Source organism: Callorhinchus milii, unplaced genomic scaffold (genome assembly GCF_018977255.1).
Source record: "Callorhinchus milii isolate IMCB2004 unplaced genomic scaffold, IMCB_Cmil_1.0 Scaffold22, whole genome shotgun sequence".
Taxonomy (NCBI): Eukaryota; Metazoa; Chordata; class Chondrichthyes; order Chimaeriformes; family Callorhinchidae; genus Callorhinchus; species Callorhinchus milii.
Genome location: NW_024704763.1, coordinates 10,403,053 through 10,426,815, shown reverse-complemented (window position 1 = coordinate 10,426,815; position 23,763 = coordinate 10,403,053). Strand labels below are relative to the sequence as shown.

General features: G+C 48.0%; 1 protein-coding gene across 1 annotated transcript in view; it reads left to right on the top strand.

The window, feature by feature from the left end:
• Positions 1-23,763, top strand: part of LOC103190448 (fibrillin-2-like) — a 225,936-nt gene that overhangs the window by 153,537 nt on the left and 48,636 nt on the right. The window contains exons 23-29 of the mRNA XM_042342958.1: positions 5,408-5,533; positions 7,112-7,240; positions 8,754-8,879; positions 9,552-9,677; positions 9,946-10,068; positions 11,139-11,264; positions 11,437-11,562. Of these exons, the coding sequence (XP_042198892.1) occupies positions 5,408-5,533; positions 7,112-7,240; positions 8,754-8,879; positions 9,552-9,677; positions 9,946-10,068; positions 11,139-11,264; positions 11,437-11,562 (882 nt within the window). The remainder of the gene's footprint in view (positions 1-5,407; positions 5,534-7,111; positions 7,241-8,753; positions 8,880-9,551; positions 9,678-9,945; positions 10,069-11,138; positions 11,265-11,436; positions 11,563-23,763) is intronic.

The following is a 23,763-nucleotide window of genomic DNA, read 5'->3' as shown; positions in this document are numbered from 1 at the left end:
CAGTATCAGTCAGTCAATATCAGTCAGTGTCAGTCAGTATCAGTCAATCTCAGTCAGTCAGTGTTAGTTGGTGTCAGTCAGTCAGTCAGTGTCAGTCAGTGTCTGTCAGTCGGTGTCTGTCAGTCGGTGTCTGTCAGTCAGTATCAGTCAGCATCAGTCAGTCAATATCAGTCAGTGTCAGTCAGTGTCAGTCAGTCAATCAGTCAGTCAGTGTCCAGTCAGTGTTCAGTCGTCGTGTCAGTCTGTCAGTGTCTGTCAGTCGAGTGTCTGTCAGTCGGTGTCTGTCAGTCAATATCAGTCAGTAATCAGTCAGTCAATATCAGTCAGTGTCAGTCAGTATCAGTCACATGTCAGTCAGTCAGTGTTAGTTGGTGTCAGTCAGTCAGTCTCAGTCAGTGTCTGTCAGTCGGTGTCTGTCAGTCGGTGTCTGTCAGTCGATATTTGTCAGTCGGTGTCTGTCAGTCGGTGTCTGTCAGTCATGTGTCGGTCAGTCATCAGTCATCAGTCATCATATCAGTCAGTCAATATCAGTCAGTGTCAGTCAGTATCAGTCAGTCAATATCAGTCAGTGCCAGTCAGTGTTAGTCGGTGTCAGTCAGTCTCAGTCGGTGTCTGTCAGTCGGTGTCTGTCAGTCAATATCAGTCAGTATCAGTCAGTCAGTGTCGGTCAGTCAGTCTCAGTGTCTGTCTGTCAGTGTCAGTCAGTCAGTCTCATTCAGTCAGTCTCAGTCAATGTCTGTCAGTCGGTGTCAGTCAGTCAGAGTCAGTCAGTCAGTGTCATTCAGTATCAGTCAGTCAGTCAGTCAGTCAATGTCGGTCAGTGTCAGTCAGTATCAGTCAATGTCAGTCAGTCAGCGTCAGTCAGTGTCATTCAGTATCAGTCAATGTCAGTCAGTCAGTGTCAGTCAGTGTCAGTCAGTCAGCATCAGTCAGTGTCATTCAGTATCAGTCAATAGTCAGTCAGTGTCAGTCAGTCAGTGTCAGTCAGTCAATATCAGTCAATGTCAGTCAGTGTCAGTCAGTCAATATCAGTCAATGTCAGTCAGTGTCAGTCAGTCCGTGTCAGTCAATGTCAGTCAGTGTCAGTCAGTGTTAGTCGGTGTCAGTCAGTGTCAGTCAGTCAATATCAGTCAGTGTCAGTCAGTCAGTGTCAGTCAGGGTCTGTCAGTCAGTGTCAGTCAGTCAGTGTCTGTCAGTCAGTGTCTGTCAGTCAGTCAGTGTCTGTCAGTGTCTGTCAGTCAGTATCAGTCAGTGTCAGTCAGTATCAATCAGTCAGTTGTAAGTCAGTCAGTCTCAGTCAGTGTCTGTCAGTCAGTATCAGTCAGTCAGTTGTCAGTCAGTGTCTGTCAGTCAGTGTCAGTCAGTCAGTTGTCAGTCAGTGTCTGTCTGTCAGTGTCAGTCAGTCAGTCTCATTCAGTCAGTGTCAGTCATTGTCAGTCAGTGTCAGTCTCAGTCGTGTCTGTCAGTCGGTGTCTGTCAGTCGGTGTCTGTCAGTCGGTGTCTGTCAGTCAGTGTCAGTCAGTCAATATCAGTCAATATCAGTCAATATCAGTCAGTCAATATCAGTCAGTGTCAGTCAGTATCAGTCAGTCAATATCAGTCAGTGCCAGTCAGTGTTAGTCGGTGTCAATCAGTATCAGTCAGTCAATATCAATCAGTGTCAGTCAGTGTCAGTCACTGTCTGTCAGTCATTGTCAGTCAGTGTCAGTCAGTCAGTGTCTGTCATTCAGTCAGTGTCAGTCAGTGTCTGTCAGTCAGTATCAGTCACTCAGTTGTCAGTCAGTCAGTGTCTGTCAGTCGTTGTCTGTCAGTCGGTGTCTGTCAGTCGGAGTCTGTCAGTCGGTGTCTGTCAGTCGGTGTCTGTCAGTCGGTGTCTGTCAGTCAATATCAGTCAGTATCAGTCAGTCAATATCAGTCAGTGTCAGTCAGTATCAGTCAATGTCAGTCAGTCAGTGTTAGTTGGTGTCAGTCAGTCAGTCTCAGTCAGTGTCTGTCAGTCGGTGTCTGTCAGTCGGTGTCTGTCAGTCGGTGTCTGTCAGTCGATATTTGTCAGTCGGTGTCTGTCAGTCGGTGTCTGTCAGTCAGTGTCTGTCAGTCAATATCAGTCAGTATCAGTCAGTCAATATCAGTCAGTGTCAGTCAGTATCAGTCAGTCAATATCAGTCAGTGCCAGTCAGTCAGTGTCAGTCGGTGTCTGTCAGTCGGTGTCTGTCAGTCGGTGTCTGTCAGTCGGTGTCTGTCAGTCAATATCAGTCAGTATCAGTCAGTCAATATCAGTTAGTGTCAGTCAGTATCAGTCAATGTCAGTCAGTCAGTGTTAGTTGGTGTCAGTCAGTCAGTCTCAGTCAGTGTCTGTCAGTCGGTGTCTGTCAGTCGGTGTCTGTCAGTCAGTGTCGGTCAGTCAATATCAGTCAATATCAGTCAGTCAATATCAGTCAGTGTCAGTCAGTATCAGTCAGTGTCAGTGCCAGTCAGTGTTAGTCGGTGTCAGTCAGTCTCAGTCGGTGTCTATCAGTCGGTGTCTGTCAGTCGGTGTCTGTCAGTCGGTGTCTGTCAGTCAATATCAGTCAGTATCAGTCAGTCAATATCAGTCAGTGTCAGTCAGTATCAGTCAATGTCAGTCAGTCAGTGTTAGTTGGTGTCAGTCAGTCAGTCTCAGTCGGTGTCTGTAGTCAGTGTTTGTCAGTCAGTCTCAGTCAGTCAGTGTCAGTCAGTCAATATCAGTCAGTATCAGTCAGTCAATATCAGTCAGTGTCAGTCAGTATCAGTCAGTCAATATCAGTCAGTGCCAGTCAGTGTTAGTCGGTGTCAATCAGTATCAGTCAGTCAATATCAATCAGTGTCAGTCAGTGTCAGTCACTGTCTGTCAGTCATTGTCAGTCAGTGTCAGTCAGTCAGTGTCTGTCATTCAGTCAGTGTCAGTCAGTGTCTGTCAGTCAGTATCAGTCAGTCATTTGTCAGTCAGTATCAGTCAGTCAATATCAGTCAGTGTCAGTCAGTATCAGTCAGTCAATATCAGTCAGTGCCAGTCAGTGTCAGTCAATGTCAGTCAGTGTTAGTCGGTTAGTCTGTCAGTCGGTGTCTGTCAGTCGGTGTCTGTCAGTCAGTGTCATTCAGTCAGTGTCAGTCAGTGCCAGTCAGTGTTAGTCGGTGTCAGTCAGTGTCAGTCAGTCAATATCAATCAGTGTCAGTCACTGTCTGTCAGTCATTGTCAGTCAATGTCTGTCAATCAGTGTCTGTCAGTGTCTGTCAGTGTCAGTCAATGTCAGTCAGTCAGTGTCTGTCAGTCACTGTCTGTCAGTTAGTCTCTGTCAATCTGTGTCTGTCAATGTCTGTCAATCAGTGTCTTTCAGTCAGTGTCAGTCAATGTCAGTGTCAGTCAATGTCAGTCAGTCAGTCAGTGTTAGTCGGTGTCAGTTAGTCAGTCTCAGTTGGTGTCTGTCAGTCGATGTCTGTCAGTCAGTGTCATTCAGTCAGTGTCATTCAGTCAGTGTCAGTCAGTCAGTGTCAGTCAGTCAGTGTCAGTCAGTCAGTGTTAGTCAGTCAATATCAGTCAGTCAATATCAGTCAATATCAATCAGTGTCAGTCAGTCAGTATCAGTCAATGTCAGTCAGTCAGTCAGTGTCATTCAGTATCAGTCAATGTCAGTCTGTCAATATCAGTCAATGTCAGTCAGTGTCAGTCAGTCAGTGTCAGTGTCAGTCAGTCAGTCAATATCAGTCAATGTCAGTCAGTCAGTGTCTATCAGTGTCTGTCAGTGTCAGTCAATGTCAGTCAGTCAGTGTCTGTCAGTCAATATCAGTCAGTGTCAGTCAGTATCAGTCAATGTCAGTCAGTGTCAGTCAGTCAATATCAGTCAGTGTCAGTCAGTATCAGTCAATGTCAGTCAGTGTCAGTAAGTCAGTGTCAGTGTTAGTCGTGTCAGTGTTAGTCAGTGTCAGTCAGTGTCAGTGTTAGTCTGTCAATGTCTGTCAATCAGTATCTGTCAGTCAGTGTCTGTCCGTCAGTGTCAGTCAATGTCAGTCTTAGTTAGTGTCTGTCTGTCAGTGTCAGTCAATGTCTGTCAGTGTCAGTCAGTCAGTGTCAGTCGGTGTCAGTCAGTATCAGTCAATGTCAGTCAGTGTCAGTCAGTGTCAGTCAGTCAGTGTCAGTCAGTCAGAGTCAGTCAGTATTAGTCGGTGTCAGTCAGTATCAGTCAATGTCAGTCAGTATCAGTAAGTCAGTGTCAGTCAGTCAATATCAGTCAGTGTCAGTGTTAGTCAGTGTCAGTGTTAGTCAGTGTCAGTCAGTGTCAGTGTTAGTCAGTGTCAGTCAGTCAATATCAGTCAGTATCAGTCAATATCAGTCAGTATCAGTCAATATCAGTCAGTATCAGTCAGAGTCAGTCAGTGATAGTGGGTGTCAGTCAGTGTCAGTCAGTCAATATCAGTCAATGTCAGTCAGTGTCTGTCAGTCAGTGTCTGTCAGTCAGTGTCTGTCGATGTCTGTCTGTCAGTGTCAGTCAATGTCAGTGTCAGTCAGTCAGTATCAGTTAATGTCTGTCAGTCGGTGTCTGTCAGTCAGTGTCAGTCAGTATCAGTCAGTCAGTTGTCAGTCAGTCAGTCTCAGTCAGTGTCTGTCAGTCAGTGTCAATCAGTCAGTCTCAGTTAATGTCTGTCAGTCGGTGTCTGTCAGTCGGTGTCTGTCAGTCAGTGTCTGTCGGTCAGTGTCTGTCTGTCAGTCGGTGTCTGTCAGTTGGTGTTTGTCAGTCGGTGTCTGTCAGTCATTGTCAGTCAGTGTCTGTCAGTCAGTCAGTCAGTGTCCGTCAGTCAGTGTATGTTAGTGTCAGTCAGTGTCTGTCAGCGTCAATCAGTCTCAGTCAGTGTTAGTCAGTTAGTTGACATCAGTTGGAGTCAGTCAGTCGGTCAGCCAGCCAGCAGCCGTCCAGTCCAGTCAGTCAGTCAGCATCAATCGGAGTCAGTCAGTCAGTTGGTGTCGGTCGGTCGGGTGGCTGGGTCAGTCAAGTCAGTCAGTCGGAGTCTGTCAGTGTCAGTCAGTCTGTCAACAATCAGTGAACCCTCCTGGCTGCCCTCCTGTAGTTCAGTGCATTAATTTGTGGGAGGGTCAGAGCTAAGCCACTTGTGTTAGAAGTCTGGCTGATTTCCCAGCCTGACCCAGAGCGATGATCCCACTCTGCTTCCCGAGTTGAGGTCAAGCAGCTCAGCACAGACAAGATAGAAAGCTGTGACTTTATTGTGTGAATGGATCAGTGTGAGAGTGGAGATGTCCCTGGAGGAGGTGTTTTTGCTGCTGAGGTTTTGTTAACATTGTTGTACTTCAGGGTCCTACCCTTGTTGCTGTTCTGTAAACTGTGTTTGACAGAAATTGTTTGTGAACAGGACCAGTAGCTGTGGTTTCTCTCTCCAGATATTAACGAATGCCGAACCATCCCAGATATCTGTCACAATGGGAGGTGCAGAAACACAATCGGGAGTTTTAGATGCAGGTGTCACAGCGGCTTTGCGCTTGATTCAGAAGACAGAAACTGTACAGGTATTTACCTTCCATTGATAACAACATAAATACATGGATGTTCTCAGGGAGATGCATCCCTGGTACCTGCCTCTTGGGGTGGGGGAGGTATACCGCGTCTCCTTGGCAACAGAATGTCGTCATCGAGCCAGGGTGGTGTGGGGTGGGGCGGGGTGGGGTGGGGTGGGCTGGAGGTCCACAAGCCTTGGTTCTTACCAAACTATGGCTAATATTCTTCACAATTAAGTAAAAAGGGTGCTCCACGTTGTGTTCCAGACATGGGGATTTCCATATGTAGATGGCAGACATGGAACTCTGTCTGGTTTGGATACTGTTTCGGGGCAGTCTCGAGGGGCCGAATGGCCTCCTGCTCTTAATTCTTATGTTCTAAGCATGGTGTAAAGTGGCCACGTGTGTCAGACACCTGCCTTACTAAAACAGACTTGTTTACATGAATGTGGATGTTAACATTAAGCATTAAGGAAGTAATAACTGCTGAGCATCATATGGTGGGAGAGGTGAGGCTGCTTACTCCCCCCAGCTCAGGCCACAAAGTAAAGCCACTGTAATGCTTGTTTTCTTGTTAGCATCACATCAATAGATCAATTGTTACCATTTCCTGTAATAAAGGGAATGTTTTTATATAAAACTAAAATTGATCTTCACACTGTCAGTGGCAGGTAGAGTCAGAGGAAACAACAGTCACAATGAATTAGCTAAGTGAGTGTACCAGAGTCCTGTAGCTCAGTGGTTAGAGCACTCGCCTCGCAAGCGAGAGGCCCCAAGTTTGTTTCCTCAGTAGAGCGAACCTGTAGGGGAGTTTCCTTACTCCACACGTCTCTGTTTACCTAGCAGTAAGTAGGAACCTGATTGTTATTCGATCGATGGATCGCTTTTCCGGGGGTAATAATCCCTTCCCCCAACAAAATGGTCACTCAATCCATGACTGTTTGTGGGACACTAGTGTGCAATTGGCTGCTGCGTTTTGCCCACGAAATATATAGTCAATCCACTATACAGTATATTCTGTGAAGCTCTTTCAGATGCCTCAACAACGTGATAAGATGCTATATCAAATGTAAGGATTATTATTTATTATTAATATACAACCCAGGAGTCACCATGGAATTACAGTCAGTCTCTCCAGATCTAACAAAAGGTAAAATACTGTTGATGCTGGAAATCTGAAATAAAAACAGAAGAAGTCGCTGGGAACACTCAACAGGTTAGGCAGCATCTATGGAGAGAGGAAAGTGAGTTAAATGCTGCCTGAGCTGCTGAGTGTTCCAAACGACTTTTCTTTTCTCCAGAGAATTAACCTGGTCTGAGAGAATACACTGTCTCAGTTAAAATAGTCATTCAGTTCATCTGAAAAAAGAATTGGTTTGGGAACGGCCTTTTCAGATCTACAATATTGATTTATATTTATCCAGCAGCTATTAAAAAATAGTCGTTAATCATCTTTGGACTCTAAAGCAACATCAAAGGTCTCTATGGTGAATTGCCAGAAATACAGTGCATATTCAATGCTGGCTTGTTTCTTTACATTAAATTGGTGATGTGTTGCCTCATGTTAATGCAGGCTTGTTCCCTGTGTAGATATTAATGAATGTCACATCTCACCGGACCTGTGTGGACCTGGACACTGTGTCAACACTCAGGGCAGCTTTGATTGTGAATGTTTTGAAGGATACGAAAGTGGGTTTATGATGATGAAGAATTGCATGGGTGAGTTACACACTACATCATTGTATCCAGCCACCTGACTGTAACATTAGCTTCTGTTACTAAGGTAATCTGCACATGGGTATAAAGTAAAGATTTACCTCTCAGTTGCACGTTTTGCAATAATATATAATCCTAATGATGTGCCTAAATCTCAGTCTTTATCCACAGTGTATCCCATCAATTCTGTGTGCTAACATTCCCTCCTTGATCACCCTCCTGCAAACCTCCCCCACCTCCATCATCTCATGCATCACCTTCTCCTGAAGTAAGCAGGGTCTCTTTGGAGCTGAACTGGTTTCAAGGTGACATGTTTGGCAATGGGATGTCTGAATCAAGCCAGCCCTCTGTGGTGGTCACGGTAGTCCATTTTCTAAGCCCAGTCTGGCTTATCAGCAGGACTTGGAACCAGGACTTGGAAGGGCAGACTAGGCGCAGGGACTCTTCCCACTTAGCTCCTGTTAAATCTGCCAGCCAAAGCCCTAATGGGAAGGGTGGTCCTAGTTGGACAAGCAGTAGGAAAACTTGCCAGTTTTAAATTCCAGCAGTTACACCAACAAACACTCTGGGATCCCCAAGCCTTGGCTCTTGCCAACCTGCGCCTTTCTGGAATTAGGTAAACAAGATGCACATTCCATTCCAACAATCTATCTTGAGGATTTCCATGTGGAGTTCTATAGCTCAGTGGTTAGAGCACTTGCCTCGCAAGCGAGAGGATGTGGGTTCGATACTGTGCGTGGCAAAACGCTAGGCAAGTTTCCTTACTCCCCACGCCTCTGGTTACCTAGCAGTAAGTAGGAACCTGTTGTTAGTTAATTGGCGGATCACTTTTCCGGGGGTAATAATCCCTTCAAAAAATAATAATAATAATAATATGGTCACTCCATCCACAACTGTTTTTGGGACACTGTTGTGTGCAATTGGCTGCTGTGTTTCACCCACAAAATATACAGTCAATTCACTTTACAGTGTATTCTCTATATTGTCTTGAAGGTGCGATAAGGGGCTATATCAAATGCAAGGATTGTTATTTTATTATCATAGATAGGATGCATGGAACTCTGTTTGATTTGGATCCTCTTAAGCATGGCGATGGGTTTTCACATGTGTCAGACACTTGGCTGACTCAAAAAAAAAATTCAACTCATGTCCTCTCCTGTACCAGGCTCCGCAAGCCTATCAGCCTGATATCTCGCCTGGCTCCATTGGCTCCCAATCCCCCAGAGCATTAAGTTTAAAATCCTCATTCTCACCCGCCCTATCTGCCCCACCATCGGCAGTGGGTCTTTCAGTAAATCTGCCCCCACTATCCTGGAGTCACTTTGACTTGTCTCCTTCTTCACCTCTTTCAAGATCCGTCTTGAGTAAGCTTCATTTGAATATGCCTTCGGTCATCTTTCCCCTCCCCATCCCCTCGTGCCCATCTTCAGCTCGGGTACCATTGTCGAGTGTCCTGGGATATGCTCCTGATGTGAAAGGCACTGTGAAGATATAAACTGTAATGTTGTATTTTCAGATATTAATGAATGTGAGCGAGACCCTCTACTGTGTCGGGGAGGCAACTGTGAAAACACTGATGGGAGTTTCCGCTGTGTGTGTCCTCATGGCCATGAGGTGTCCCCAGATGGGACATTGTGTACAGGTGAGCTGCTGCCGGGTACAGTCAACACAAAGAACCAACGGGATCACACACTCAGAGCTCGGGCCCTGTGCTGAGTGAGCTGATCTCAGCTTAGGAACAGGCTGTGTGTAATGGGGACGGGCTGTGTGTAATGGGGTCGCAATCTGATCAGTTGCAAAGGAATTGTTTTAAATTGTTTATGTTGTAGTGAGAGTATCAGACTGGCTCAATTGATAGCCCTATCACCCTGGTCAGAAGATTGTGTTATTGGGATACAGTTCACAGTCTGGGCTGATACTCCAGTGCAGTGCTAGGGGAGGGCTGCATTATCAGAAGTACCGTCCTTGAGATGTTAAACCGCGGCCCCATCTGTCTGTTCAGGTGGAAGTTAAAAATCCCATGACAGTATTCAAAAAAAGAAGGGAGTTTCTCCCGGTCTCCTGACTGACAATCCTCCAGATAAAATTGGTCACTCATATCCTGACTGTTTATAGGATATTGCTGTGTGTAATTTGGCTGTCGCATTTATCTATATATTCACTTTTCATTAAATTCTGTGAAGTGCTTTGAGACATCTTCCTGATCATGTGATAAGGCACTGATCAGATGCAAGGACTTATTATTGCTGTGTACGTCCCTGTGTTATTATTGCTGTGTAAGTCACTGTATATATTGATCACTCTCTGCCTGTAGATATTAATGAGTGTGAGCTGAGTGACAATCTTTGTAAGAACGGTCGCTGTGTCAACATGATTGGACGCTACCAGTGTGCATGCAATACCGGTTACCAAGCAACACCAGATAAGCAAGCCTGTGTGGGTAAGATCTTTATTCATTACTTTAGTGGGAAAAGACATTCCTTGTGCGCTTGTTTATTTGAATAACCGATGGGGGGGAGTTGGGGCAGGGGCTGGTGTGGAGTATAAACCCATTCACTGATTGGGATGAGGAGCTTGTTTATGAATTGTAGATCTTGTGAATAACATCTTGTTTTACATAATTGCTGCAACTATTGTACAATCACACCAGTGAGGAGGTTATGTAGCTGTTGCTTGTCTGGGGTGATCTGATTGTCTTTCTGTTGTAGACATTGACGAATGTACAATATTGAATGGAGGGTGTGAAACGTATTGTACAAACTCACGAGGCAGTTATGAGTGTAGCTGCAGGAACGGCTATGCACTGATGCCTGACCAGAGGTCCTGCACAGGTGAGAGGGTGGGGCAGAGGGGGTGGGGGGAGATTGGGTGGGAAGAGAGGGAGAGGGGGGGAATGGAGTGGGGGGAGAGGGGTGGAGGGAGAGGGGCAGAGACATGATTTAGACAGCACAAAATTGTCTGCTGTATATTACTGTATTTAGTGCAAGTTAATGGGAATGACAGGTTACTGGTTCTGATATCTAAATATTTACTGCTGGACAATAAGGAACAATAAGCCAGTAATGTGAATTATAAACTTAGTTCTAACACCGGGATTGTGGGCTTGTACATGCCAAATAGTAACATTTTAAAAGGTGAGACCTCAGAATAAGCAGGTGGGACGGCAACTGGATAGGGCCATGAATAATGGGGAAGCTGGTAATGTCGCTACCGCACTGACTGCTTGCCGGGTCACTGTCTGGCAGCTATTCACATGGGGAAACGCACTGATTGAGAAAGTGGGGAGGGGGGGGAGAGAGAGAAATGGAGAGGAAGAAATGGAGCGGGGAAAGAGAGTTATTGGGAGAGGGCATGAGGGACGGGGAGAGAGAGAAACAGTGAATGAAAAGAATGGGCTACCATAGCTTTAATATATAAGGGATAAACATGGTACAGAAACCTTGCATTATTGTCACCAGACGGAATGTGTAACACTTATGTATGTGTTATATGTAAATCATATAAAATCCAATGAATGCATAACTTTACGTAAATCATATATCATATGACTTATGCACGTTTGACATAAGTCACACTTTGCATAAGTCATAATCCCTCCAAAACAAAAAACAATAATAAATTGGTCATTTTCAATCCACGATTGTTTGTGGGACATTGCTGTGCACAATTGGCTGCCACGTTTCACCCACAAATATACGGTCAATTCACTTTACAGTCTATTCTGTGAAGCGCTTTGAGACCTTGAGAAGACGTGAAAAAGGGCTATATCAAATACAAGAATTATTTATATTATTTATTAAATGTATGGTCCCGACTGATATGACTTGTGTGAGGTTTACTCTAGTGAGGTGGTATATGTTATCAGATGTTTGCCTTGTCTGAATGTCTTATCTTCTTGTAGATATTGACGAGTGTGAGGACAACGCTGATATTTGTGACGGAGGGCAGTGTGCCAATGTGCCCGGGGAGTATCGCTGTCTGTGCTATGATGGATTTATGGCATCTGAAGACATGAAGACTTGTTTAGGTCTGCCTTGGTTGTGTTTTGTTTCTATCATTGACTGAATTTACATCCAACAATGTCAGAAAGCATTGAAAGTGATGTCATGGCATTAGCCAATGAATTGAATAAAGCTTCTCAAAGTGCTGATGTCTATCTTGGAGAATGCTGCAAATCATTTCCAATTTCTTTTGTGCAGATGTCAATGAATGTGAACTCAATCCAAACATATGTCTGAGTGGCAGCTGTGAGAACACGAAAGGATCCTTCATCTGTCACTGTGAGCTGGGATACTCTGTGAAGAAAGGGACAACTGGCTGCACAGGTAATTGATCACTCCTCATTACTCAGAACTCTCTTCTGTCTCCGTCTCCATTCCAGTACATCATTCCTGATAGAAAACCTCCCTGTCTCATTTTAGTTGTATGAAGAATTTATGATTGATAGTTTTGGATAGTTGTATGATGTATTTCAAACATCATTTCAAAAAGCTGGATCTTCTGATTGCTATTAGTTGTGGCATTGTGAAAGCTGTACATTGATATTATCTCTAAAACTTGAGGGAACGACTGCAGGAGACGAGCTCTGGAGGCTCCCCCATTCTGTTACTTTCTGTGTGAGTTCAAAGCAATTATTATTGTAACAGCCACTGAAGGTGTAGGAATGATCAGACTTTTATAACCTTCCACCCAGCACACTGCCTATTTTTAAATGACTGTTTTCAGCTCACCAGCCGCCTTCCTTATACAGAAATAGCCAAACTTACAGGAAGATCCAGTTTCACAATCACAACCATGGAGTTTGTTCCATTTCCTCTCACCCCACCCGACCTCTGCAACATCCATAACCCTCCTGACCCCAGTCTGTCGCTCACTGTCTGACAGTCTGATCCTCACTGTCTGACAGTCTGACCCTCACTGTCTGACAGTCTGACCCTCACTGTCTGACAGTCTGATCCTCACTGTCTGACAGTCTGACCCTCACTGTCTGACAGTCTGACCCTCACTGTCTGACAGTCTGACCCTCACTGTCTGTCAGTCTGCCCTCACTGTCTGACAGTCTGAACCTCACTGTCTGTCAGTCTGACCCTCACTGTCTGACAGTCTGACCCTCACTGTCTGACAGTCTGACCCTCACTGTCTGACAGTCTGACCCTCACTGTCTGACAGTCTGACCTTCACTGTCTGACAGTCTGAACCTCACTGTCTGTCAGTCTGACCTTCACTGTCTGTCAGTCTGACCCTCACTGTCTGACAGTCTGACCCTCACTGTCTGACAGTCTGACCCTCACTGTCTGACAGTCTGAACCAAACTGTCTGTCAGTCTGACCCTCACTGTCTGTCAGTCTGACCCTCACTGTCTGACAGTCTGACCCTCACTGTCTGACAGTCTGACCCTCACTGTCTGACAGTCTGACCCTCACTGTCTGTCAGTCTGACCCTCACTGTCTGTCAGTCTGACCCTCACTGTCTGACAGTCTGAACCTCACTGTCTGACAGTCTGAACCTCACTGTCTGTCAGTCTGACCCTCACTGTCTGTCAGTCTGACCCTCACTATCTGACAGTCGTGCTCGGCTTAATTCGCTTTAATGTGGCCAGTTTATGCATTGGTATTAAATTGTAACAAAATGTCATTTACAATTTTATTTTTGGAACAGAATTTTATTTAGCATTACTGTAATATCAGTGAGAACTCCTGAGCCGTGTCCCCAGCCTGGCCACAGGGACCAATGACTGGCAGATTACCTGCGGTCTGGCCATACCTTAGTGCGTAAGCAACCAGTGCATCAGCTTGAACACAGTGTGCTCTGCTGTAAGAAATATTGTGGATTTTTTGGGCTTGATATTAACGGCAACAATTATTATTGTTTGGTCCTTTTTTTATAATTGCGCCTTTATCTGAGGATAGCGTGGTAGAAATACAAGAACGGTAAGTTAACATTAATTCTTCATTCATTTAATTACTAAACCGATTTGAAAGCTGGCTGGTTTATTCCAGCATCATTGTATTCAAGAAAAGAAAATATTGGTGCTTTAGTTCTGTTGCACGCTGGCATCTGCGTATGTTACAATCTGCTCTGATATTAAAGTTGAGTGACTCATTAAATCAGAATTCCACACAGGAATGTCATGCCTGCTAGTTATTTGTGGTTCAGGACAGTTTTGGCATTGACTTCTTGGCCTTCAGCCTTTGTTTTTGTGCTGTTTAGTTTTCACAAGAACAATAAAAGACCAGTATGTCCAATACCTTATAGAATGAAATCCAGATCAGGCCTTCACTTCTCAGATTTTAAAGAAAGAATTCTGTTTTGTCTGGGTGATTTATGAAATGGTCTGTTTACTTGGTTTCCCATTCTAAGCTGAGTAAACAAACCTTGGATTCATTGTGTTAGCCTCTCCCAACTCCAGCTACATTTGGCCATCGTCATCTCCCACAGGAGCTACAGCAGACATTGGCCTGTGAGTAACATTACAACACTCCTCTTGATCTTCCTCGAGGAACACTGCATTTTAAGGAATTTCTCCTGTCATCACATTTGATTTTTCCATGCGAGTGTTTTGTGTACAATATAACAATGCCCTGAAGGCTGGACTCTGCCCAATGCAACCAGACCCAGACCTTGTAACAACATATCTATCTGAACCAGACAGTCTACAGACTAAGTAGGAATACTGCACTTTGCTGTGTTACCATTTCTCTGTCTGCAACATGTAGACCAATGATAGAATAGATAGATATAATAGAATTATACACCACAGAAGGAGGCCATTTGGCTCATCGTGTCTGTGCTGCTCTTTGAAAGAGCTTCCAAATTAACCCCACTCCCCCGCTCTCTCCCCATAGCCCTGATCAACCCCACTCCCCCGCTCTCTCCCCATAGCCCTAATCAACCCCACTCCCCCGCTGTCTCCCCACAGCCCTGATCAACCCCACTCCCCTGCTCTCTCCCCATAGCCCTGATCAACCCCACTCCCCTGCTCTCTCCCCATAGCCCTGCAAACTTATCCTCCCCAAATATCTATCCAACAACAACAAAATTCCAAATGTAAAGCTCCGTTCACATCGGGAGGACGTCCCAAAGCGCTGGACAGACAGAGTTATGGACACGAGCTGAGGAGGGTGGGGGAGAGGGGAGGGCAGGGGGGAAGCAGCAAGATCAAAACCAAGGTCGAAGAGGAGGGTTGGAGGTGGATCTTGAAGGTGGCCGGGGAGGGGGTGAGGCGGAGGGACTGCAGGATGGAGTTCCAGAGGTTGGGGGCAGAGTGGCGAAAGGCCCGCCCGCCAATGGTGGGACGAGCGAGACGGGGAACGTGAAGGAGGCCAAGCCCACTGAATGGAGGGAGCGAGCAGGATGGTAGAGGGTTAGCTCAGAAAGGTAGTGGAGAAGCAAGACCATGGAGGGCTTTGAAGGTGAGGACCAAGATCTTGAACTGTATCCTCTGTGTGATGGGAAGCCATTGGAGTCGGGCGAGGATGGGGGTGATAGGGTCACGGAGCCTGGTGGGGGTGATGATGGGGGTGATAGGGTCACGGAGCCTGGTGGGGGTGAGGATGGGGGTGATAGGGTCACGGAGCCTGGTGGGGGTGAGGATGGGGGTGATAGGGTCACGAAGCCTGGTGGGGGGGTGATAGGGTCACGGAGCCTGGTGCAGGAGAGGACATGGGCTGCAGAGTTCTGGATGATCTTCAACCTATGGAGGGAGGAGTTGGGGAGGCCAACAAGCAGAGAGTGCACAGTCGAGCCTCGATGTAATGAAGGCGTGTATGAGGGTTTCAGCGGCCTGCTGTGGCCACTTCTCGCTTGAAAGTTGTTAGGCAATGCATTCCAGATCCGAGCAACGTTGTGTAAACCAGTTCCACCAGTGGAAACTGTTTCTTGCTGTTCACCCTCATAATTTTGAACATCTCTATTAATCTTCTATTAAATCTCCCCTTAACCTTCTCTGCTCGAAGGAGAATAACTCCAGCTTCTCTCGCCACTCCTGATAACTGAAGTCCCACATTCCTGATACCATCCTGGTAAATCTCCTTTGCACCCTCTCCAATGCCTTGACATCCAACAACAACAACAAGATTCCATTTATAGAGCACCTTTCACGTCGGGAGGACGTCCCAAGGCCTGGACAGTGGGTCAGGACCCGAGCCTTGGAGGGAAAATGGTGAGGGGAGGGAGCGAGGAGGGGGGGAAATGGTCAGGGTGAGAGGAGGGAAGGGAGGGAGCGAGAAGAGGGTAGAGAGTCGAGAGGGGAGCTGAAGGCACGGTCAAAGAGAAAGGTCTTGAGACCGGCTTTGAAGGAGGAAAGGGAGGAAGCGGCAAAGGCACTGGGGATACAGTTCCAGAGCCTCGGGGCTGAGAGGCTGAAGGCCCGGCCACCGATGGTAGGGCGGTTGGGGCGGGGGATGTGGAGCAGACCGGAGCCAGAGGAACGGAGGGTACGGGCAGGTAAGTCGGGGGATAGTAGGTCGGAGAGGTAGGAGGGAGCGAGGCCGTGAATGGCCTTATAGGTGAGGATGAGGATCTTGAATTCGATCCTCTGGGGGATGGGGAGCAGTGGAGGCGAGCGAGGGTGAGGGTGAGGGCGAGGGTGAGGGTGAGGGTGGGAGTGATGTGGGCGCGGTGTCTGGTGGGGGACAGTACATGAGCTGCAGAGTTCTGAATGACCTGCAGTGTGGAGGGAGGACCGGGAAGGCCGACGAGGAGAGAGTTCCCATAGTCCAGCCTTGAGGTGATGAAGGCGTGGACCAGAGTTTCAGCCGCGTGAGGCGTGAGGTAGTGCCGTAGTCTGGCGATGTTCCTGAGGTGATGGAAGGCGGTGCCAGTTGTGGCGCAGATATGAGGGAGAAAGGACAGCTCAGGGTCGAACAGAACACCGAGGTTCCTGATGTCTTTGAGAGGTGGAGAGTGCGGTTTGGAGCTGATGGTGTCAGCGCCTGAGGTGCGGAGGCGCTGACGTGAGCCAATCAGGAGGGCCTCAGTTTTTCGCACGTTGAGCTGAAGAAAGTTGTCTCTCGTCCAGGACTCGATGTCGGACAGACAGCTGTCAGGACATCGGGGGTCGTGGAGTTGAGGGTAGAGGAGGAAAGGTAGAGTTGGGTGTCATCCGCATACATGTGGGAGTTAACAACAACAACAACAACAACAACAAGATTCCATTTATAGACCCATGTCTGCGGATGATGTCACCACAGGGGGAGCATATAGAGGGTGAAGAGGAGGGGACCGAGGACAGAGCCCTGAGGGACACCGCACGAGACAGTGCGGGGGGTGGAGGAGAAGCCGTTTTTCGAAACAAAATGAAGACAGTGGGAGAGGTACGACCTAAACCACTCAAGGACAGGGCCTTGAAGGTTGAGGTGGGAGGACAAGCGGTGGAGGAGGATAGTGTGGTCGACAATATAGAATGCTGCCGATAGGTCGAGGAGGACGAGGAGGCAGAGGGAGCCCTGGTCACAGATGGTCAAGATGTCGTTGGTGACCTTGACCAGGGCGGACGCCCGACTGAAGGGGTTCGAATAATGCATGGGTGGAGAGGAAAGAGCGCAGCTGAGAGGCCACAATTTTCAGTGCGGTCCCCAGAACTCAGCACAGTCTCGAGCTGAGGCCTAACCAGTGTTTATAATGGTTCATCATAACTTCCTGACTTGTGTATTCTATGCCCCTATTTATAAAGCCCAGTATCCCGGATGCTTTATTAACTGCTTTATCTGCCTATCCGGCCACAGTGGAGAATGGTGAGGGTTGGTTTTGAACTGGATATGGTTTATCGTGTGTGATAGGGAGCTAGTAGAGCCTGGCAAGCACTGATGTGATGGCAGTACAGAGTTTAGAGTAGGTGGGTACACAGGCAGTAGAGCTTTGGTACAGTTGGATTTTGTGGATAGTGGAGGCGGGAGGTGACTAAAGTGCAGATGAGTGTTTCAGCTGCATCTGGGGTGCGATACAGTCGGAGGCGGCCAATGTGACGGAGGTGGAGGAAAGTGGTTCTGGTCAGGAACTGGATGCGGGGTAGGAAGGACACCTCAGGATCAAACCTGACACCTAAGTTACACACAAGTTCAGTGAGTCTGAGGGATAGGCCAGGTAGATTGAGTAGGTCAGAGCCGCAGGACAGAAGATGTGATGGGAACCAAAGAGTTTGCACTCATCCAGGCCCTGGTGTCTGAAAAACAAGCTGACGTCAGAGGACCTGGAGTCGCAGCTGGAGGAGGAGAAGTAGATTTGTGTGTCATCTGCATACATGTGGAAGTTTACCTCAGATCTGCAAATTTTTTTGGTGAGCTGAGTGTTTGACGCACGTGGAACCCCATCACCATGCTTAAGAGTATCCAAACCAAGTTGAGATTTCCATGAATCCCACCTACACATTGAAATCCCAGATATAGATTGTTGGAATGGAATGTTCTCTCTCTCGCTGGAAGAACACAGGTTGGCAAAGAGCCAAGGCTTGGAGACCCCAGAGTGGTAACTGCTGACCAGCTGAAACCGCATAGCTTGCCATTGATATTGCTTTCTGACAAGCTTTCCTGCAGCTTGACCAGCTAGGACCTGCTTTGGCTTGTGGGTTTAACAGGAGCTGAGTGGGATGACTCCCTGCTCCCAGTGACTAGTCTGTCCTTCCAGATCCTGCCAATGCTGTCGTCAGCAGTGAGTGCCCTGGAATACTGAGTACCTTCCTGGCTCAGGAACTGGACTAGAGACTGGCACCGGGGGCTGGCTTGATTCCGACATTCTGTTGCCAGGCATGTCACCTTGGAGCCAATTCAGCTCCAAGGAGAACCCGCTTACCTCCCTCCCGCCCAGGAGGATAGTCACATGACATTGGCAAGAGAGAGTATGTAGATGAGGAAGAGGAGGCGGCCAATTATGGAGTTTTTGGGATATCCAGCTGGTGATCGGACGTTGGCGGGAGGAAAAATCGTTGGTGGAGACGAAGTGTTGCCGGTTGGTTAAGTAGGACTCGAATCATGTAAGTGTGTTTCCACTAAGGTGGATGAGGGAGGAGATGCGGTGGAGGAGGAGGGCATGGTCAACTGTATCGAACGTAGCGGAGAGGTTCAAGATGAGGGAGCCCTGGTCACAGAGAGGGAAGACGTCATTTGTGTGGGCTGGAGGGAAACCAGTCTGGAGCGGCTCAAGGAGGGAGTGGAGGGAAAGGTGTGAGTGAAGGTGATTTTTACTTTATAAAGATGTGGCTTGAGCTTAATGTGGTTCATTAATGCTTGTGCCAGTGACTGCCAATAGTGCTTTATGACAAATCTAGGAAGATCGATGAGATGTGGCTTAGCACAGCTTTTGTTAGCCAGAGGAGAGAAGCAACCACCTTGTGCAATGGTACCAGAGGGCGAGCAGCCCCTCAAGCAAGAGCCAGTTTCTTGCCACAGTGAAACCCTGACTGTGAAATAAAGAGAATACTTTGTTGGTATCCGGCACAGAGTTTATTTTTGTACCAGCTGGAGGATTGGGAAGAGTTCTCTCGCCCCAGCCAATGGTGGCTGTTTTGGCTGAGCTGAATACTTTCAGTATTTGGGATGTTCTGAATGTGAGCAGCAGAACCTGTCCTCACAGATGGCCAGCCAGCAGGTCAGGCCCCGTGAGGCTTAGGCTCTAATCTCCTGGATATGGGCTGCACTTGCCCATGTAGGACTAAATACAAACTTAAACAGCTTTAATACTATTAAAGCAAGGAGCTCAGTGGCAATGGTATCAGTATGAGTTGAGAAACCTGTGATTGGTGAAAGGCCCTGAGGTTCTAAGATCTGGTAGAACAGGCCAATGGGCTGAATGATTTCCTGTGGCAGGCTGCTCGTTCACAGGGAACACTGGAGCCGGTCTCACGTATCAGAAACTGCGTCCACATGAGAAGATTGACAGCTACTACTAATAATTATGATAATATAATGTGGTCTGCCGCATTTCACCCACAAAATACGTAGTCAATTCACCTTACAGTACAGAAGCTCTTTGAGACGTCTCAATGACATGATAAGGCGCTGTATCAAGTACAAGGGTTATGATTATTATTATTATACTCTCCCTTCAGATTGACCTCAAAAGATCCTTTTATCTCCACCTGTGTTAGAGCACGCGAGTTGGGAATTGCTAATTCCAATCAGTGTCAAATGCCCTTCCAATCAACTGACCAGGGACATCAAGGCCAGGGTAACTTTCTGCAAGCTACACATGCACATAATGGCACTGGCCTTATAATACACAACCAAACCTGCTCACATTGGGAGGTTATGTTGTAAATTCTCACTTTTTGGGTGTGCAGCATGCAGGAAGTGATGTTGGAAACCTAGTGACCTCGAAGACAGCCATGTTTCAACACATAGGATCTCCAGACTGATAAACAATCCTGAGGGTCAGACAGCAGAGTGCGATATAAGATTGTGTGATATAATCCAGGAATTTTTCCAACACTCAGCATTTCCCAAAATGAGGGAAGCACAAAAACGTCAAAGAACACATTTTTTNCTAACATCTGATCTCTTAAAATAAGGTGTTTTTCCATTACATTGGACGAATAGTGTTCATTCTCCATTCCCCTCCTCCGCTCTCACTAACTGCTCCCTGTGGGTTGGGGATCATAACCAGGGATCTGCTGAGCACCTGCTGGGGATTTGACAGCTAACCAGCATTAACCTAAATCAGTCTTAATATTTCATTTATTTATAATAATCATTCCATTTGATATAGTGCCTTATCACAACTAAAGCACTTTATAACATTTACTGTAAAGTGGAGTGACTGTATTTTATGGGCTAACCACTGGTACCAATGTAGGCATCGCAAGGTCCACAACAGCCATGAAGTGAATGACCAATTGTATATGGGGACATTGGATCTTTCATGTCCATCAAAACAGGGACAGTTTAATGTCTCAACAAATGTCAGCTGCCCTGCCCCCTGCCCTGCCCCCTGCCCCCAGCCCCCAGCCCTGCCCCCAGCCCCCAGCCCTGCCCCCTGCCCCCTGCCCTGCCCCCTGCCCTGCCCCCAGCCCTGCCCCCTGCCCTGCCTCCAGCCCTGCCCCCAGCCCCTGCCCCGCCCCCGCCCCTATCCCTCCCCCCACCCACACCTATCCCTCCCCCACCCCTATCCCTCCCCCGCCCCTCCCCCCGCCCCTGCCCACAGCCCCTGCCCACAGCCCTGCCCCCTCAGCCCCTCCCCCAGCCCTGCTCCCACCCCCCGCCCTAGCCCCGCCCCTTCCCCTCCCACCGCCCCTGCTCCTCCCCTGCCCCCCAGCCCTCCCCCTCCCCAGCCCCCCCAACCCTCCCCCTCCCCAGCCCCTCCCCTGCCCCCCCAGCCCTCCCCCAGCCCTCCCCCTCCCCTGCCCCCCCCAGCCCTCCCCCTCCCCTGCCCCCCCCCAGCCCTCCCCCAGCCCTGCCCCCCCAGCCCCAAAGTGTCAGCCTGGAATGTGAGCTGACAGTCACCACAACTTGTGCTTCCCCCTGCGGCCCAGCAGTGAGAGTGCTCCAGGCTGAGCCAGGCTGACTCATTTAGCCAATACCTTTTTATTAAATAAAATAAAATTTATTAATCAATTGAATTTATATTTGCAATTGTCTCAAAGAAAAAATTCCTATGACAGAAAGAAGAAAACACAGCTGGTCGGTGCCCGGTACAGGGGGCAACAGGGAGTTTCTGCTGCGCTGTCCACTCTGCCCATGGACCGAGGCTTCCCCGCCGTGTGGTTCAGCGCAGTTACACAGTGGAACTTATCCCCCACTTTACGGGGAGCGCAGAGGTTAACAATACACAGATGTGCAGACGCTCCGTCACATACAGTGGGAACCTCCATCAGTGCATTACACATTTAGCCAATCCCAGACCCCACCCACCGGCCCACCGGCCCCACCCCACCCATCGGCCCACCGGGCACATGACACATTATCAATGTAAAGATTACAAGTATTATCACAAGATTTTTTTAAAAAATGAGAAAACGACACATTCCTCTGCACGTTCAAACACTTGGGCCAATAGAAAAGTATGGAAATATTTGTCCAAAATTGCATATTTTCACATTTTCCAGGGAAATGTGTGGACATTTTTTGCAAATTTTGCAGGGAGTTGATTGGTGCTATTGAGGTGCATTTTACTGGCAACCTACATTTTTTCATTTCATTGATTGAAACTAAACATGAGGAAATAACACATCAGATTGTTGCAAAAAATATTCTTAATTGCTTTTTTAACAAAATCGGGGTGGCCCTTTTTTCTTTTTTGGGAGTGGGGAAAGGGGGACACCAGAGAGGTACAGGAGCTCTCAGCCCAGCACCTCACACAGAGACAGACCCAAAGAGAGACATAGAGAGACAGACAGACCCAGAGCAAGAGACACAGAGAGAGAGAGTGAGAGAGACAGACACACAGAGAGAGAGAGACACAGACACAGAGAGAGAGAGAGACACACACAGACACACAGAGAGAGAGAGACACAGAGAGAGAGAGAGACACAGACACAGAGAGAGAGAGAGAGAGAGACACAGAGAGAGAGAGAGACACACACAGAGAGAGAGAGGGAGAGAGACACACAGGCACACACACAGAGAGAGAGACACAGAGAGAGAGAGAGACACAGACACAGAGAGAGAGACACACAGACACACAGAGAGAGAGAGAGAGAGACACACAGAGAGACAGAGAGACACAGTCACAGAGCAACACACACACTCAGACAGAGAAAGAGAGAGACACACAGACAGAGGAGAGAGAAACATACTCAGACACACTCGTAAACAAACACACACACATATAGAAGAGAGACGCACACAGATACAACAACAACAAGATGACATGTGTATAGCGCCTTTCACATCGGGAGGACGTCCCAAGCCACTGGACAGTGATAGCATTTCAGACCCGAGCTGGGGTGGGGTGGGGGGTGATGGGGAAGTGAGGGGAGGGGAAGGGGGTGACCGATGGCATGGTCGAAGAGGAGGGTCTTGAGGTGGGACTTGAAGGAGGTGAGGCGGAGTGACTGGGGGATGGAATTCCAGAGGTTGGGGCAGAGTGGCTGAAGGCTCTCCCGCCAATGGTGGGGCGGGTGGGTCGGGGGACGTGGAGCAGCCAGAGTTGGCTGAGCGGAGGGAGCGGGCGGGTTGGTAGAGGGTTAGGAGGTCACAGAGGTAGGGTGGGGCGAGGCCATGGAGGGCTTTGTATGTGAGAACCAGGATCTTGAACTGGATCCTCTGAAGGATAGGGAGCCAATGGAGTCGGGCGAGAGTGGGGGAGATGGGGTCATGGAGTTTGGTGCGGGAGAGGACACGGGCTGCAGAGTTAGTTCTGGATTATCTGCAGCTGTGGAGGGAGGAGTTGGGAAGGCCGACACGCAGGGAGTTTGCATACTCGAGCCTGGAGGTGATGAAGGCGTGAGGGAGAGAATAGGAGGGCGGCAGAGAGCACGGTCGAAAAGGAGTGTCCTGAGTCATGCCTTGAAGAGGCGACGAAGGGAGCCCGGCGAAGGGACTGTGGGATGGAGTTCTACAGGGTGGGGGCAAAGAGGCTAAAAGCTCGGCTGCCGATGGAAGGGCAGGTCGGGTGGGAGACCTGGAGCAGATCGGAGCCCACAGACAGGTTGATAGGGGGTCAGCAGATCAGAGATGTAGGAGGGTGAGGTTATTGAGCTGGAAAGTGAGGACGAGGATTTTAAATTCTACTGTCTGAGGCATGGGGGAACCAGTGGAGCCGGGTAACACACACACCCAGAGAGAGACACACACTCACACAGACACCCACAAACACAGAGAGTCACACAGACACTCACAAACACAGAGACACACACTCACACAGACACTCACAAACACAGAGACACACACACTCACACAGACACCCACAAACACAGAGACACACACTCACACAGACACCCACAAACACAGAGAGACACACACTCACACGGACACTCACAAACACAGACACACACAGACTCAAACACAGAGAGACACACACACATACACTCACAGACACAAACACAGAGAGACACGCATTCACACACAAACTCAGAGATGGACACAGACGCTCACAAACACATACACAGACACTCAAACACACAGACACACATTCACGCAGACACAAACACACAGGGACACATTCATACACAGAAACAGAGAGACATACTCATATAGACACTCACAAACACAGATACAGATACTCATGAATACACACAGAGACACACACACAGACGCTCACAAACACTCACAGAGACACTCACACAATCACGAACAGAGAGGGAGAGACACGCACTTACAGATACAAACACAGAGAGAGACACACACAGGAAATACACACACACACAGACACAAACTCACAAAAGACAGACAAAGAGACACACAGTCACAGAGAGAGACTCACACTCAGCCACTCAGAGACACAGACTCACAAACACAGAGACACACACTCACACAGACACAAACACAGAAAGAGAGACACACACTCACACAGACACAAACAGAGATACACACACAGACACAAACACAGAGAGAGAGACACAATGCACAGACACTCACAAACACACACACACACTC